This window comes from Propithecus coquereli, unplaced genomic scaffold (assembly GCF_000956105.1).
Source record: "Propithecus coquereli isolate 6110/MARCELLA unplaced genomic scaffold, Pcoq_1.0 Scaffold709, whole genome shotgun sequence".
Lineage (NCBI taxonomy): Eukaryota > Metazoa > Chordata > Mammalia > Primates > Indriidae > Propithecus > Propithecus coquereli.
The window spans coordinates 189,395-204,555 of NW_012153163.1; the positions used below are offsets into that span (position 1 = coordinate 189,395).

At 49.4% G+C, this 15,161-nt stretch overlaps 3 protein-coding genes across 4 annotated transcripts in view; 1 reads left to right on the plus strand and 2 right to left on the minus strand.

The window, feature by feature from the left end:
• Positions 1-130: 130 nt before the first annotated feature.
• Positions 131-2,940, plus strand: DND1 (DND microRNA-mediated repression inhibitor 1). Its single transcript, XM_012661366.1, has 4 exons — positions 131-191; positions 319-436; positions 815-1,276; positions 1,974-2,940. Exons 1-4 carry the CDS (start codon positions 168-170, stop codon positions 2,429-2,431), a joined length of 1,062 nt encoding a protein of 353 aa, XP_012516820.1. The 5' UTR covers positions 131-167; the 3' UTR covers positions 2,432-2,940.
• WDR55 (WD repeat domain 55) lies at positions 2,786-7,558 on the minus strand. Of its 2 annotated transcripts, none has more exons than XM_012661364.1 (7): positions 7,296-7,558; positions 4,468-4,568; positions 4,300-4,387; positions 4,016-4,213; positions 3,824-3,923; positions 3,563-3,732; positions 2,786-3,477 (listed from the first exon to the last, which is right to left on the minus strand). In XM_012661364.1, exons 1-7 carry the CDS (start codon positions 7,484-7,486, stop codon positions 3,159-3,161), a joined length of 1,167 nt encoding a protein of 388 aa, XP_012516818.1. In that variant the 5' UTR covers positions 7,487-7,558; the 3' UTR covers positions 2,786-3,158. The 2 variants fall into 2 exon arrangements, with proteins under 2 accessions (XP_012516818.1, XP_012516819.1); XM_012661365.1 differs by having other exon boundaries at positions 4,016-4,195; positions 7,296-7,517.
• A 1,884-nt stretch (positions 7,559-9,442) lies between these two features.
• IK (IK cytokine, down-regulator of HLA II) overlaps positions 9,443-15,161 on the minus strand; it is a 12,514-nt gene continuing 6,795 nt past the window's right edge. Inside the window, exons 9-20 of the mRNA XM_012661367.1 lie at positions 14,615-14,778; positions 13,669-13,777; positions 13,279-13,318; positions 12,899-13,124; positions 12,635-12,653; positions 12,104-12,182; positions 11,734-11,814; positions 11,425-11,482; positions 10,206-10,294; positions 9,905-10,013; positions 9,700-9,734; positions 9,443-9,611 (exon numbers count right to left, since the gene is read on the minus strand). Coding sequence (XP_012516821.1) covers positions 9,584-9,611; positions 9,700-9,734; positions 9,905-10,013; positions 10,206-10,294; positions 11,425-11,482; positions 11,734-11,814; positions 12,104-12,182; positions 12,635-12,653; positions 12,899-13,124; positions 13,279-13,318; positions 13,669-13,777; positions 14,615-14,778 — 1,037 coding nt within the window. The 3' untranslated portion in view covers positions 9,443-9,583. The remainder of the gene's footprint in view (positions 9,612-9,699; positions 9,735-9,904; positions 10,014-10,205; positions 10,295-11,424; positions 11,483-11,733; positions 11,815-12,103; positions 12,183-12,634; positions 12,654-12,898; positions 13,125-13,278; positions 13,319-13,668; positions 13,778-14,614; positions 14,779-15,161) is intronic.

Here is a 15,161-nt window from a genome sequence, read left to right on the forward strand (position 1 = left end):
AGGGTCCGAGGCCCCGCGGCGCACGTGCAGTGGATACCTCCACCCCCTTGGAAGGCGGGGTCGTGCTCGGAGCCAATGAGAGCTTGCGGGGTGGAGGGGTAGGGAAGTTTCCAGAGGCTGATGGGGAGGAAGTTATAAAGAGGGTACGAGGGGGCCCGCAGGAGACCATGCAGTCCAAGCGGGAGTGTGAGGTAAGTGGGGGCCACGAGAGGGCCAAAGAGCCCCACTTGCGCGGCGGGTGGCTACAAGGACGCCAACACAAGCGAGGTGGGGGCGGGCTCTGCGATCCTGCGTTGCAACCCGCCTTTTCCCTCGCAGCTATGGTGCGAGAGGGTGAATCCAGAGAATAAGGCGGCGCTGGAGGCGTGGGTCAGGGAGACTGGCATCCGCCTGGTGCAGGTGAACGGGCAGAGGAAGTATGGCGGGCCACCCCCAGGTACGGTAGCCCCAGCCCCTACGCCTGCCACGCTAGGGAGGCCTCGACGGCCCAGAACAGCCCCCTTTGGGGGAGGGGTATGCCCAGCTCCGCCACAGTCAGAAACCCCGAACTACCCGGATTTATACCCCCAGGCAGATGAGGAAATTTGTCTCTGGCTCCCCATACACCCGCCCCATAGAGGATGGGAGCTTAAGGTACAGTCTGTGCTAGCCCCATGGTTAGCTCAGTTACCTAATTATGTCAGCGACCCGGGGCACGGCGTTGTACCCACTTCACAGTTCGCTCACATTGCCCCCTCCCCGCGCTGGGTCCATGGGCTCCGAATTCGGAACCATCCGGTGGTTGACGGTGCCCCTCCACACCCCCTTCTCCCAGGCTGGGTGGGCAGCCCGCCGCCAGCCGGGTCAGAGGTGTTTATCGGACGGCTGCCCCAGGACGTGTACGAGCACCAGCTGATCCCACTGTTCCAGCGCGTGGGCCGCCTCTACGAGTTCCGCCTGATGATGACCTTCAGCGGCCTGAACCGCGGCTTCGCGTACGCCCGCTACAGCTCGCGGCGTGGCGCGCAGGCTGCCATCGCCACGCTGCACAACCACCCGCTGCGGCCGTCCTGCCCGCTGCTCGTGTGCCGCAGCACGGAGAAGTGCGAGCTGAGCGTGGACGGGCTGCCGCCCAGTCTGAGCCGCCACGCGCTGCTGCTTGCGCTGCAGCCGCTGGGTCCCGGCCTGCAGGAGGCGCGGCTGCTGCCCAGCCCCGGGCCGGCGCCCGCACAGATCGCGCTGCTCAAATTCAGCTCGCACCGCGCGGCCGCCATGGCCAAAAAGGCCCTGGTGGAAGGTAGGGGTGCAAGCTGCGGGGGTGGCTGGTTGGGGCCAAAGGCGTTCTGCCAGGCACTTTATACGTAGCGGATAAAATAATCTTGAGGGAGGCATGCCTGAGTTTACAACCTTTCAATACTTGATCTCCAGTGATCAAGTATTTCCAGTGATGCTACTACCACCACCGCTTATCTCAATTTAGAACAGTTCCTGTGCATTATCTCCTGACTTAGTCCTCAACATCGCAAAGAGAAATCATCCTCTCTTTAGAGACGAGCAAACTGTATTAAGAGACATTGACTTGCCCAAGAAAATCCAGCTGAGTCTACCTTTTATCTAGTATAGAACCTGTTTCCTCAGAGTGTAGTGAGAATTAAGTTAACATAATGGGCATGTGGTACTTAGCTTTGAATTTCCTGACTCATTGCAAGCATTCTCAGTATAGATTAGGCATTACAATGCTTCTGAGGTAGAGAAAGCCCGAAGCAACCAATACTCAAGAAAACTAGGGAGGCAGCAGTTGTATTATACCCCCTTTACAATTAAAGATAATGGATCCTAGAGAAGGCTTCATTGTCTTCTCTTGCCCAAGGTCACACTACCAGGAAATGGGGAGAATGCAAATTAAACAAAGGCCTAACTCCAAAGGGCTCACAGAGTCTGGAGGCTTGGGCCCAGGGCTTAGACCTGCCCTTATCTCTGCCTTTTTCCTGCAGGGCAGTCACACCTCTGTGGAGAGCAGGTGACTGTGGAGTGGCTGAAGCCAGACCTGAAGCAGCGACTGCGCCAACAGCTTGTGGGGCCCTCCCTGAGGTGCCTACAACCAGAGGGCAGCCGATTGTCCCTGGCCAGGGACAAGCTAGGGTCCCAAGGGGCTCGGGCTGCCCTACAGTTGTTGTGCCAACAAATGAAGCTGGGTAGCCCAGTGTTCCTCACCAAGTGTTTGGGCACGGGACCTGCTGGCTGGCACCACTTCTGGTACCAGGTGGTGATTCCTGGGCATCCAGTGCCCTTCAGCGGCCTCATCTGGGTTGTGCTGGCCCCAGATGGGCAGGATGGGCACGAGGTGGCTAAGGATGCTGTGTCTGCACAGCTGCTGGAGGCACTGAGTGAGTCTGGGGCCAGCCTCTTGTGGTCTGCTGGGGCTGAGGCCGGTGTCACTGTTAAGCAGTGAACTCATTCTCTCTCCACAGGCAGCCCTGAATGGGCAGGCAGAGCCTGTGTCAGTTCTCAGCCCAGCGGGCCTGGGCCACCACTATCTGACCCCAAGGGGAGGAGGGGCATGGATGCTGTCCCAGGCCTGACACATCCTCCCTGTTGGGGCAGGGCCCCATGGCACCTGGGGGCAGCTCACGTTTGGTTTAAGTTGTAGTGAGGGACCTTGCCTTCATTGTCTTTTGTTATTCAGGATCTAACCTGACCCTGTGGTCGGTCTTCCTTGGCTATTCCCTGTATGACATGCATCCACCCTACCCCCTTTCACCACTACCCCCCCCCAAGCTTAGCATGAATCTTTGTTATAGTCTTAATTTGTTCTCTGTTGGTTTTTATTTGGGGGGCCAGCTGAGCCAAAGGGTCAGAAATTCTGCCCTTTGTCCCTACCACTGGCATTCTGGTTTTGGCTTATGTATAGTTTTGAGTTGTTGTATGCTGGTTGTATTTATATTAAACCCCTGGTTAGTACACACTTGTGTCTGTGCTGTCTTGCCCCAGCTTAGGGTTTGTCTCCCACTGGTAGAGTGAATAGCTGCTACAGGGCAAGTACCTCCCCGACATCAGTGCCCTGGGTACATCATCTTGTGCTGCACAATAGGGTATTATAAATCCATATCTTCTCTGGGTCCAGCCCAACAAGACTCTCTCGTTCAGTGACGACCTGTCCTAAGATTCAGTTCATCCCCTCAGTCACTGTCATCCTCACTGTCCTTCTCTCCCTCCCGAGCCACAGAGTCCTCTCCTTCCCTCAGTCCTGCGAAGAAGTCATCAGTGCTCCAGGCTTTGCTGCTCAAGGCCTGCAGTGATCCTCCTCTTTTTTTGCGCCGACGGTAGTCATCCACCACCACAGCTCGCAGCTGGGCCAAGTCCCAAAACTTGAGGCGCTGGTCGTGGCCACTGCTGGCCAAGAAGCGGCCGCAGTGGGAAAGGGCCAGCTCTTCCACAGGCTCCCCAGCATGCTGGCCCACACTGCCCACCACTCGGTTTGGCAGAATATTCACAGCCCTGGCAAGGAAAGAACAGTGTTGGGTACTGGCTAGCTGGGCCCCCACCCCTCCTGTGACCTGAGGGCTGTCCTGGCTTCCCTCACCTGATGACTCCATCGGTGGAGCCAGTGCATAGCAGACTCTCAGTGACTGGAACCATGCAGTCAATGGACTCAGCTCTCAGGGCAAAGCGGTCACTTGTGGCCCCAAAGCCATTCCAGTTGAAGAGGTAGATGGTACCTTCACTGGAGCCACAGGCCACCTTCTTCCCACACTGCAGGAAAGTGAGGCAAACTATATCTGTGGAGCTGCCCTAGACCAAGCCCCTAGCACACACATCCCCACCCCACCGTACCCAGCTGTACTTTCATGAGGGTGACAGAAGTCAGGTCCCCAGACTGAGGCTCTGAGAGCAGCTCGAACCGGCGTCTCTTGATGTTGAAGACACCAAGGCAGCCATCCCCACTACAGAGAACAGAGCAGCAGGCTTAGCCCAGAGCTCCCTTTTGGGAAGACATTTAACACGGAGAGGAAGGGAGGCAGCTTTGAGGTTGTACCTGGCTGTGAGCAGCAGCTTCTTGGCTGGATCCAGAGCCATGTCTGCGATATACTCCTCGTGCTGTCGCATATCCATTAAGGGGCCCTCCTTCCGCTGGTCCCAGAGACGGATACAACCTGCATCGTCCCCAGTGGCCAAAACATTCTCATCCACCAGCAAGAGACTGTTGATGGGGGCACTGGAAACAGACAGGGAACTTCTTGGAGCATCTTTGTCCCAGTGGGGACCTGCCAGTGCTTATTCCTCACCCCCACACACATACACATAATTGGCTCCTCTTACCCATGAGCCTTGGAAATACGTCTTTCTAGTTGGCCCTGCTCCACATCTAGAACATGGATGGCTTTGTCCTTGGAGACAGTAACAAGTTCTGGGGAAAAGGTGCCCAGGTCATGATGCTGCTCACGGCTCCCTTCCCACCATCACATGGCTGCCTTCCCCAGTACTCACTCTGCCCATCTTCAGAGAAGACCACAGCTCGGCAGGACTTAAGATGGTGACCTGATGACCAGAGCTCCTTGGTTTCTCCCTCTTGGCAAGAGTACGAAAAGCTAGGGAAAGAGGGAGGAGGGTGAATGACCCCAGACTCCACCTGGGATCCATGAAATGCATAGACCAACCTTCCCACCTACCTAGGAGTTCCAGCTCACACATCTCCAATCCCAAAAAGCTTACCATCTCATTTTTCCATTTTGAATGAGTTTCAAATGTTAGGCCTTGTTTTCATTCAACATACATTAATTTAAGGTACATTTGCTCAAGACCTCTTTGTGACCTCGTCCCACCCCTCTTCATCATCTTTGAAAACCCCAGCCTGCAGAAAGATTGGGTTTGAACGACCATAGAGGAAATATTTGAATCAAGGACAGAAAACCAGTCCCAAAAGTTGGGAATGTAAAAATCAGTAAGGCAGGCCAGGCATGGTGGCTCACGCCTGTAATCCTAGCACTCTGGGAGGCCGAGGCTGGCAGATCATTTGAGCTCAGGAGTTTGAGACCAGCCTGAGCAAGAGCAAGACCCCGTCTCTACTAAAAAAAAAAAAAATAGAAATTAGCTGGACAACTAATATATATATAAAACTTAGCCAGGGATGGTGGTGCATGCCTATAGTCCCAGCTACTCGGGAGGCTGAGGGAGTAGGATTGCTTGAGCCCAGGAGTTTGAGGTTGCTGTGAGCTAGGATGACGCCACAGCACTCTAGCCTGGGCATCAGAGCGAGACTCTCTCAAAAAAAAAAGAAAAAAATCAGTAAGAAAGGGTGAGCTCTTGTACTTCAGGTCTGCAGGAACTAGAGAAAGCTACAATTAATTACAGCATGTTGAGACTACATGCTGAAAAAGAGATAGGATCAAAATGGAGATGGAGCAGAGAGGCAGCAGCCTATAAACTCAACTTTGAGGCAAGTACCTTTCCGGAGAATGTCCCTCTGAGTGCCTACCTCAGGGCAGATCCTCAAAAAGAGCAGAATGAATATATGTTTAATTGCCAGTGAGTTCCAAGTGGGCACAACTAAGTCTGCTCATTGTTTTCTCCGTCCCAGTGCCTGGCATTAAAAAGTTGCTTAATAAACATTAACAGATTGAATGAATACTTGGGAAGGGAGAAGAGAGCCCTGGAAAGCTAACTAAGTGACATTTGAGTTGGATCATGAAAAATAAGAGTTCACCTGACAGAGAACAAAGGGCAGATACTGGAGGGAGATGTTCATGTCCCTTCTAGGGCACAAATAAGGAATGAAGAGGGTTCAAGTAGCTGGCAAGACGGACTAGACTAGGCTTCAGACCATGTGGGCAAGCAGATATCTGTCAGAATTTAATCTTCCGGGAAAAGAAACCTTTTCAGAAGGGTCATGGGAGAAGTCAGAGGAACACCTGAAGGTAGGGGAAAGAGGGGAATGGGCCAGAACCAAGGGATCCCCTCCAGAACCTTTTCTGAGACAAACTGAAGCAGTGAAGGTGTGGGGGCTGTAAAGAAAGGTAGAGGTCTAGGGTAACTCCCAAGTGTCTGGCACTGTAAATATGGATGGTAGTAGAAGGAAACCTACATTTGTTGAACAACTGCTCAGGTGCTATACTGAACGCTTGTCCCTTCTCCAAGGTAGGTATTATTATTCCCCTTTTCAAAGATACAAAGGCAAATACGGACGTTAATTTGCCCAAGGGAAGCTAATGAGGGATTGAGGTTTAAATTCATTAGGTAAATCTGATAAACACAACTCTCCTGGTTAAAACCTTCAATGACTTTCCACTGCTTCTAGCCTGAGTCTTTTCAAAATCAAACATGTATTGAGCACCTACTCTCAACGAGAGGCAGGAGATAAAATAGAAAACAAAATGGACTACAGATCATACCCAGGTTTTTCAAATTCCAGTCATATGACCCATTAATGAGCTCAATCCAAATTTTGTGTGTGCACACAATAACAATAGAATAAAATAAACCAGAAATTATCAGAGAGCATCATACATAATGTAAAAAATATTTTTCTGTGGGGCAAGGTCAAAAAGGTTTGAAAAACATTTCTTTAGTGAAAGGCATTCAAATAATTACACAAACTGGGTTACATCTAACAGGTAACCCAGTTTAGCTCTGGGCATGGAGAAAGAGGGAAGAGATTCTGAGAACTCAGAACTCCTGGGCTCAAGCGATCCAATCCTCTTGCCTCAGCCTCCTGAGTAGCTGGGACTACAGGCCCGTACTACGACTCCTGGCTAGTTTTTCTATTTTTAGTAGAGATGGGTCTCCTTTTGCTTAGGCTGGCTAAGACATGTTTTAACAAGTATGGATGAATGAGCACAGAAAGCAAAAGGGCGGAGAAAGGTCAGATGATCAGGGCCTTGAAAGCTGGATTAAGAAGTTTGCACTAAATCCTAAAAGCAGACTGCTGAAGGGTTTTAATCAAGGGAGTGACCAGTCGGATTTGTGTTTCTGAAAGATCAATTAAATAAAAGGGGCAAGGAGCAAAAGCAAGAGGCCTTTTGAGCCTGTCTCAGGCTCAGTATAATAATCCAGTGGGAAATAACAGGGCCTTAGACGCCTTCTTGTCCTGCTACGGTCTCTGGGCTCCGTCACGACATTCCAGCTACTTTGTCCTCCATTCAGTTCTTTGAACAGATTTTTGCGTTAACTAGTTTAAAGCCTAATGTTATTGAATGAATCGGACCGAATCAGTCTTGAAATATTTGTCTCCCTGTAACTTTCTCTCCTGCCTCCTGTTCCCAGCTCCATCCCTGGACAGAGCTTCCAGACCCGTGCTCCAGGCCCTACCCCACACTCACACGAACACGTCCCCGTCCACGTCCCCTGCAGCCAGTAGGTCGCGGGCCGGATGGAACGCCAGCCCACTGGCCGGCGCTTCCAGCACGATGTCTTCTGGGGTGTCCCGGATCCGGGCCGGGGATTCCACGGAATCAGGGTCCTCCTCGTCGCTCCCATCGTCTGCGGGTCTCTCCTCACACGCGCGGTGCATGCTTAGGTGGATTCCGAGCCACACCGCGGGAGGAGTCTTTCAAGGCACAGCTTCCGCCTCCGGGGCGGGACCGGAAGTGTCGCCAGGGCGCTCTCCGACACCCGGGGAGGCGCGCGGGCGTTGCCAGCGTGGGTGGAGCCGACTGAAAAGGCCGCAATCCCAAGGTCCGCCAATTCCTTGTCTTGCTGCGGCCAGGACTTGGGCTAGCTAGACAAATTGGGAACTGCGTTTAAGTCCTTTCCCCTTATCCTGCTCCATCCTCACAGATTTAATACCTCGGAATAGAAGAGAGGGATGCTAGTCTCTGTGGCTAGGTGAAACCCAAGATCGTGTCAAGCGATAGCCAGGGCAGGCGGTCATAAAGCACAAAAGCCACCAGAAGATAACACGGGAGTCACGAACAGCAGGAAGCCCGCGCACACGCTCAAGCTGAGCGGTCCACGCCCAACATCTTCGTGGCCAAAAGAACAGCACTCTATGTGGTTTCCTAGTTTGGCTCCAGACCCTCAGTGAGTTGGACCAGCAGTGCTCAGAACTACCAAGGAATTGCTGAAGAGGAAAATGGGCACGACAGCTGACGTTCTGGATATCACCGTTACCAAAGGCTCCGCAAAGATGGGAGGGCTGCGCATGGGGGCAGATGAGAAGGAGCAGGTGCTTTTGTGGCTGAACAGAACCCACTCACATCTCTGTGGTACCAAGCTTTCTAAGCCATCTTGTGTGCTGATGCCCAAAACCCTTAAAGAGAAGTGAAAGAAGTGAGGTCAGCGACCTCAAAGAGGTGGTATGTCCTGTTCGCTGAGTAACTGGAAAAGTTACTGTGTGGTATTGAGTGTCCTTGTCACTCACTATGTGGCCAACCAGGAAGTCTTGGTTACTTCTATGAGGCTTTGTGGTAGTTGCAGAAACTGAATCTCAAACCAACAGTCAACCAGCAGGTCTTGCTTTTAGTGACCCTCCAGGTGTCTTCATCTGAGCCATGTCTCCATGACCTTTTTCCTAATTAGGACTATTGTCTACAACCATAAGACCGTGGTGTCATTTGTCTGGAATCAGCCATTTTAGATGCTGCTGCAGATGGGGCCCAATTTCAGCCTCGTAAGTGCCACGCACAAAGCTGGCTTCATCAAAAAGCCCTGCATATCAAAGTGAAAATGACCAAAATCAAGACAATGGCTAAAGTGACTTCCTAGCTTTCCCTGGATCTGGTGAGCCCACAGGTATTGGGCTCAGGACAGGTATTAGTAGCACAGCATCCAGCCAGAAAGACGTGGTGACCCCTAATGATGAGCACCAGACCACAGTGCTGGCAATGAGCAGAGAAGAATAGGGCAGGGGATGGAGTGATTCAAAGGCCAGTAGGCCCACCATGGGCCTTGACAAATGTTTCAGGGTCATGAAGGTACCAAACCTTTCTGGCCTAGGATAGGAATTCCTGTACCTGCAGGGCCAGGCTACACCAGTTCTAACCCCAAGGCACTTCCCCCCAAGGTTATCCCTTCAGCCAAGGAAGCAATGATTTGTACTCAGCATTACTAAAGCTCACAGGAGGGCATAAACTCAAAGGTTTTTGTTCTCACCTACAAGTGATTTTCATTAGATGCCTTCACCCAGAGCCTGGTCCTGCACAGCCTTGGGATCGAACTGGCAGCCCACTTGGCTGACCTTAATCCCCAGGGAATCTCTGTCCTAGGACTAGGCACATGAATGAGTCTGACATTTGAGACCAATAATTTTTACATTCCTCTATCCACCACTTGCCCATCAGTGAGGGTCATTATTCCCTTCTCCACCAGGCACAATATCTAGTAAACATCCTTACTATCTAGGAATCTAGAACCACAACTCGGGAAAGAACTGATATGACTTTCTGCATGTAATTTTATACAACCAGTAAAATTAGACTTCTTGGTGCTCCAGGGGTCCTGGAAGAGGGATGCTCAAGATAAAGAAGACAGCAGGTTAACCAATTTTAATGGAACCAAATGATTATACAGTAAAATTTTATGTACATTCAGAAAAACATATTGCAACCTTTCTGGAAACTGTAGAAAGCAAGCACATCTTTGTGGAGATTCTCCCTTTGGAGACTGAAGATTAGTATTTTGGTCTTTTGACTTCAACCCTGCAATTGAAGAGATATGGATCAGCATAAGCTCAACATACTAAGCAGTTACTGCCAGTCCCCTCAGGAGAAGAATAATGCTGCTCACCCATCAGCTTCCATCTTCTTCCTCTTCTCAATGATCTACAAAAAGAACAGTCATTGTCTACAGTTATGCTGCCAGTCTAAGCTTACCTGAGGCCCAAGCTGATCTCTCTCACTTCCATGGCTCTCCAACTCCCCACCTGTTCCCAGATCTGTAGGCCAGTATCTCCCAGCTGAAACCCTCCCACCCAAGGGGCAGCCCCACTTACTGCACTAATTTTCTTCCACTGGCGATCAAGCTCTGCCTTGTCATTGGTTTCCTTAAAGCGCCTGGTTTTCCGCCCTTCAGACATCTTGATACCATACTGGAACGCAGCCCTGAAGTAAAAAAAGTGCAGTTGGGGGAAGGCATTAGAAGGTACCATAGCAATAGCACGGATTTCTCAGAGCCCTGGGGCCAGAGAACCTATTTGGATCTCAGCCAGACTATACACTGTAACCTACTATGGGCTATTCCACCAAATTGCCACACCCCTCCTCACTCTATGCCCACATTAAACACAGACTCACTTGGGCAAAGCTTCCTTGTTGTTCATATACTCGCTGTATTCCTCCTGGGTATCAAAGTCCCAGCGGCCTAAGGGGCCCTTCTTGTTACCCTGTTGCAGGACAGAATGGGGGAGGGTAGGGAAGGAAGAGATGTCAGTGGAAATGGAATTTTAGCCCTTGATTGAAGCCAGACTCTCCCACAATCCCAGGTTTCACCATTCATAAATAGCACCCTAATAAATAATAATAAATGTTTACTACGTACTTAGTATGTGCCAGACATTATTCTGAACACTAAACAAATCTTATTTAATTCTCACAAAAAGTCTATGAAGAGGGAACTATATTTCTCTCCATTTTCCTGATGAGGAAACTAAGGCATAAGCAGTAAAAGAACTTGGCAAAGTCACAAAACTACTAAATGACAGAGGCAGGATTGAACAAAGATCTAAGATTAAACCATGCTATTGCAATACAGTGGTAACAGAGGACAGAGATTTCTTCAGTATTAATGGTATTAGCAGTATTGTGTTAGCTTTTTTAAAATTTTGTTTAAAACTTAGAGGAAAACTTCAATCCTGGCTAGAATAAAACTTAGTTATTTTCTAAACACTATAATTCCTTCTGCCCTTCCTAAGTTAATACCCGCTTACTGCCTAGGATGGAAATTAAAGCCTGGCACTTTGTTGTAGGAAATAAAAAGAAATAGACTTTTTTTGCCCTATCTCATTTGATTTTCTGCAGACTTTAAAACAGTTAAGCTACTCATGACTCCGTGCTGCTGCTTCTATTGCTGTAGCTGAAGGAGGGAGGAGCCGAGTAAATGAAAGACAGCTATTTTGGGAGGGAGGAAGGAGATATCTGTGAAACAGTGACTGCCCAAAGGCCCCACCATCCTTTGGTGCCTTGTTTTTTGTTGTTGTTGTTGAGACGGAGTGTCACTGTATGTCCCTGGGTAGAGTGCAGTGATGTCACTGTAGCTCACTGCAAGCTCCACTCCTGAGCTCAAGAGATCCTTCTGCTCAGCCTCCCGGGTAGCTGGGACTACAGGCGCATGCCACAACGCCCAGCTGGGTTTTGTTGTTTTATGTTTTTTGATTTTTGGTAGAGACAGGGCAGGTGCTCAGGCTGGTGTTGAACTCCTGAGCTCAAGCTAGCCTCTCGCCTCAGCCTCCCAGAGTGCTGGGATTACAGGTGGGAGCCACCGCACCCAGTCCCCACCATCCTTCTAACTACACACCTGATCCATTTTGCTATAATCCACCTCCTCATCACTATCCACAGCCATGTCATCCATCCTAAAGAGAAGAAATAGTTAAACAGATGCTGCAGACCCAGACCCCTATGCTTCATCTGGAAGCCTACCCAGCTAAGAGGCTATCTGCCCGGGAATGACCACCCCACCTACGTCTCCCACCACCAGAGCCTAATGGAATAGTTCATCCAAGTAAGAAGTACCCCTGGGACCCAGCAAATCAAATTTCCGCCTCACCCCCACAATTTGTTCTCTAATCATCCCAGCCTCCCTTCCTTAACGGGTCTCACATACGTGGCTGGGTAGCACTCTGCATAACTGTTGGACATGCCAAAGAAGTCTCCCAGCTGTTTTTTGTCTTCTGGCTTCTTTAGCATATGCTATGTTAAAGAAAACACTAGGCAGAATTCCACTTATCACAGAAAAGCTTTAGACAGGAGGAGCCAACAGCTAGAAGCCACAACATGGAAATTCTAAGGAGAGGGCTCTGAGCTTCAGTGGGTCCCCGGGGAAGGGACAAAACATGGTTTCAGCTCTGTCAAAATTCAGCACAAAATGGAAGAAGCAGGTGAGGAGAAAGAAGGAGCAGACAGGCACGTAGAGTTAGAATGAAAAGAGAACAATAGTTCTCTGGAACCCAGGAACATATTAAAATAAAGGATATGACTCAGTGCCTTCCCAGCCAGCAGATCCGGCAAACTTTTCATTGATAGACTTGATCAACTCCTTGGCAGACCCAGGTCCTAGGAGTAAAGAGAACTCTAACTCTGCTCAGACCTTGAACCAAGGGCTCTCACAACCTCCTCCCCACAACATACTTCCAAACTGTGCCTTTCATAAAAACATTTTTTTCAACTCTTTTATCTAATAAAGTGTTAAACAAATTCCAAATAATAATGAGCTACTTTGGTTGAGATGAGAAGAGGGTACCCAAAACTTTGTACATTTAACCTCTGCCTCACCTCTTCAGAACTCCTGGGCCAGAGAAATTATATCTAAGAGCAAATATGCCATTTGCCCTGCCGTTGCCCAGGAAAGGTGGCAATTCCATAAACTAAGACATGGTTCTCATGAGAACCCAGAACCAGGAAGTCCCCCAATCCCACCTTCACCAGCTGAGCTCTAGGTCAGACTCTCAGCCCAAGGGAAAGCAGGACTGCTAGAGCCAATACAAAACGCTGTGGATACAACCCACCTTTGTCAACATCCATGGGCTGGAAAGAAAACAAAAATCAACATAAGTGTCACCACAAGGGATTCCTACTCATCCCTCCCCCAAGTTTGCATCAATTCCTTACCCTACCTTACCCCATTTCCAGGATGGTTCCTACCATGGGTTAGTTGACCCAGTTGCTGCTGTGGAGCCACGAGGTGCCAATATAATAGGAGGCTCTTGTACCTGGCTGGGCAGGCAGAGAGGGGCAGCTCTACCACCTGGTACCAAGGACCCACATCTCACCTCATCATCCACTTTTGGCTTCTCAAAGTAGCTGTGCCTTTTCTTTTCCTCTTCTCTCTCTCTGTCCCGCTCTCGTTCCCGTTCTCGATCTCGTTCTCGTTCCCGCTCTCGGTCACGGTCTCTGTCTCTCTCCCGATCACGCTCCCGTTCCCGATATCTATCCCGCTCCTTGTCCCGAGGTGTCTTGGTCGTGGAGGGGACATAATCCCCAATGTCTTCAAAAATGCTAGGAAAACAGAGATCACTAGCTGGCAAGTCACACACACCTTTACTTCCCCTGACCATTTCTCCAGATTTTGACACCAAGACCTCCCCAAAATGCCAAAGATAAGAAATGCATAGCCTCCCTCTGATCAGGTGCCAGGGCATAGGACACATACTTCATGTCAGCCTCAGGAGGTTTCTTTTCTTCTAGTTTCCCTGAAATGTAAAGAGAGGAGTCAGGAACACACTCCTGAGCTAATGTTCACTCAGCCTCACCATCCTCTCGAGCTCTCAATGACCTTTTAAACATATTCTGTTTAAAACGCAGGACAAAAGCTACCCACTCTTCCCTCCTCAGGCTTCAAACCTGACCACTGCTTCCTAGGTAAGTCAAACAGACAGAACTTGGATGTAACCATCTCCTTGCCAATGCTCCATTGCTCCCATTTTTCTCTGCTCCCCAGGAGCTTCCCAGTGTTCTGGAGACAAAAGCCTCCAGGAGACCTTGGTTCCATCCCCAAATACCCCTCCGGGGGTAAGATTTCTCTCCCTAACTCTCCAGGTACCTTTATCCTTCTTCTTGAGCTTCTTGTTGCGGGTACCCTGCCTCAGGTATGAAAGGATCTGGGTGAGCTTGCTGATGACAATGTCATTTGTGGTCAGTGTGGTCTGGGCCTAAAAACACCAAGAAGCAAGAATGTTCTCCCGCTGAGCAGGAATCTCTCCATTTATCCATTCATTCACTTAACAAAGTGAAGGATGAGTGAGTTACAATAAACTAGGTGAGGACAGGGAAAGGAGGTACTGTGAAAGGACATTCCAGAGACATGAACAGAGGCCCTGAGTGAAAAGCGAACCTAGATCATTCAAGAAAGACAGGATGGCTGGAGAACAAACAACAGGGAGACATGGTGAAAAAAGGTTAAAACGGCTAGATGTTGCATGGGCTCACGGGCAATGGTAAAGATTTTGCTCTTTATCCCAAGAACAATGAAAAACCATTGGAAGCTTCTATACCATTGTGAGACAAAAATATAAGTTTTAAAAAGATGACCTTAGCCATGTGTAAAAACCATAATGGGTGCTGGGATGGAAAGATTGGGGTTGGGGGTGATGGTTAAACAGTATGGGGTTTCTTTTTGGGGTGATGAAAATGTTCTAAAATGAACTGTGATGATGGTTACATAACTATGAATAAAAACCACTAACTGTACACTATAAAAGAGTGGCTTACATGGCATGTAAATAACATCTCAATATAAAGAAGAAATAACATATTGAAGGAAACCAAAGTGGAAGTGCAGAAACCAATTAGAAGACTCTTTTAAGTCCAGCAAGAGATTATGGCTTAGACTGGAATGTTATTGATGGAGACGGATTCAATTAAGATTTAGGAGGTAAAAAGTCAGTAAGATTTGATGATGTGTTAACAAGGTGTTAACAGGGCAGAGGTGAGGCTGCTTCCCAGCTCTGAGGCTCATATAATAGACTCACAGGAATCAGACCACTCACCTCCATGGTGGGACAATCAGCCTTGCTGCGGATAAGAGTGGTGGGGATATCGGTGTCAGCATATTCATCATCCAGGTCTACGACATAGGCCATACGGCCCGGCAGGAACAGCTCATTCCGCTCATATGCTTTGCTCTTGAAAAGCATACGGTAAACGTTGCGGCCTACAAAAAGGGGAAAAGCAGTAAGTAGCCAATGAAAACCTTCTACAATACCAGCTGCTTATGTATTAAGTGCTACTCTGTCCAGCCACCATGCCAAGTGCTATGCATGCTTTGCTTCATTCAATCCTCAAACAGTTCTATAAGGTAGGCATTATTATTCCCTTTTTACTGGTAAGAATACTAAGGCTGAGAATGAAGTGATTTACCTAAAGTCATACAGCTACCAAGTAACAGAGCAAAGAATGGGACCCATGTAGTCTAACTCCAAAGCCTGGGCTCCTGGCCAGGGTGTGGTGGCTCATGCCTGTAATCCTAGCACTCTGGGAGGCCGAGGCGGGTGGATCATTTGAGCTCAGGAGTTTGAGACCAACCTGAGCAAGAGC

Coding starts and splice junctions, on each gene's coding strand:
- WDR55 (XM_012661364.1), bottom strand. CDS start 7,486: ATGCACCGCGCGTGTGAGGAGAGACCCGCAGACGATGGGAGCGACGAG. Junction 4,214..4,299: donor CGTATTTCCAAGGCTCATGG/GTAAGAGGAGCC, acceptor TGCTCCAAGAAG/TTCCCTGTCTGTTTCCAGTG. Junction 3,733..3,823: donor CTTCTGTCACCCTCATGAAA/GTACAGCTGGGT, acceptor ACTTTCCTGCAG/TGTGGGAAGAAGGTGGCCTG.
- DND1 (XM_012661366.1), top strand. CDS start 168: ATGCAGTCCAAGCGGGAGTGTGAG. Junction 192..318: donor AGTCCAAGCGGGAGTGTGAG/GTAAGTGGGGGC, acceptor TTTCCCTCGCAG/CTATGGTGCGAGAGGGTGAA. Junction 1,277..1,973: donor CAAAAAGGCCCTGGTGGAAG/GTAGGGGTGCAA, acceptor TTTTTCCTGCAG/GGCAGTCACACCTCTGTGGA.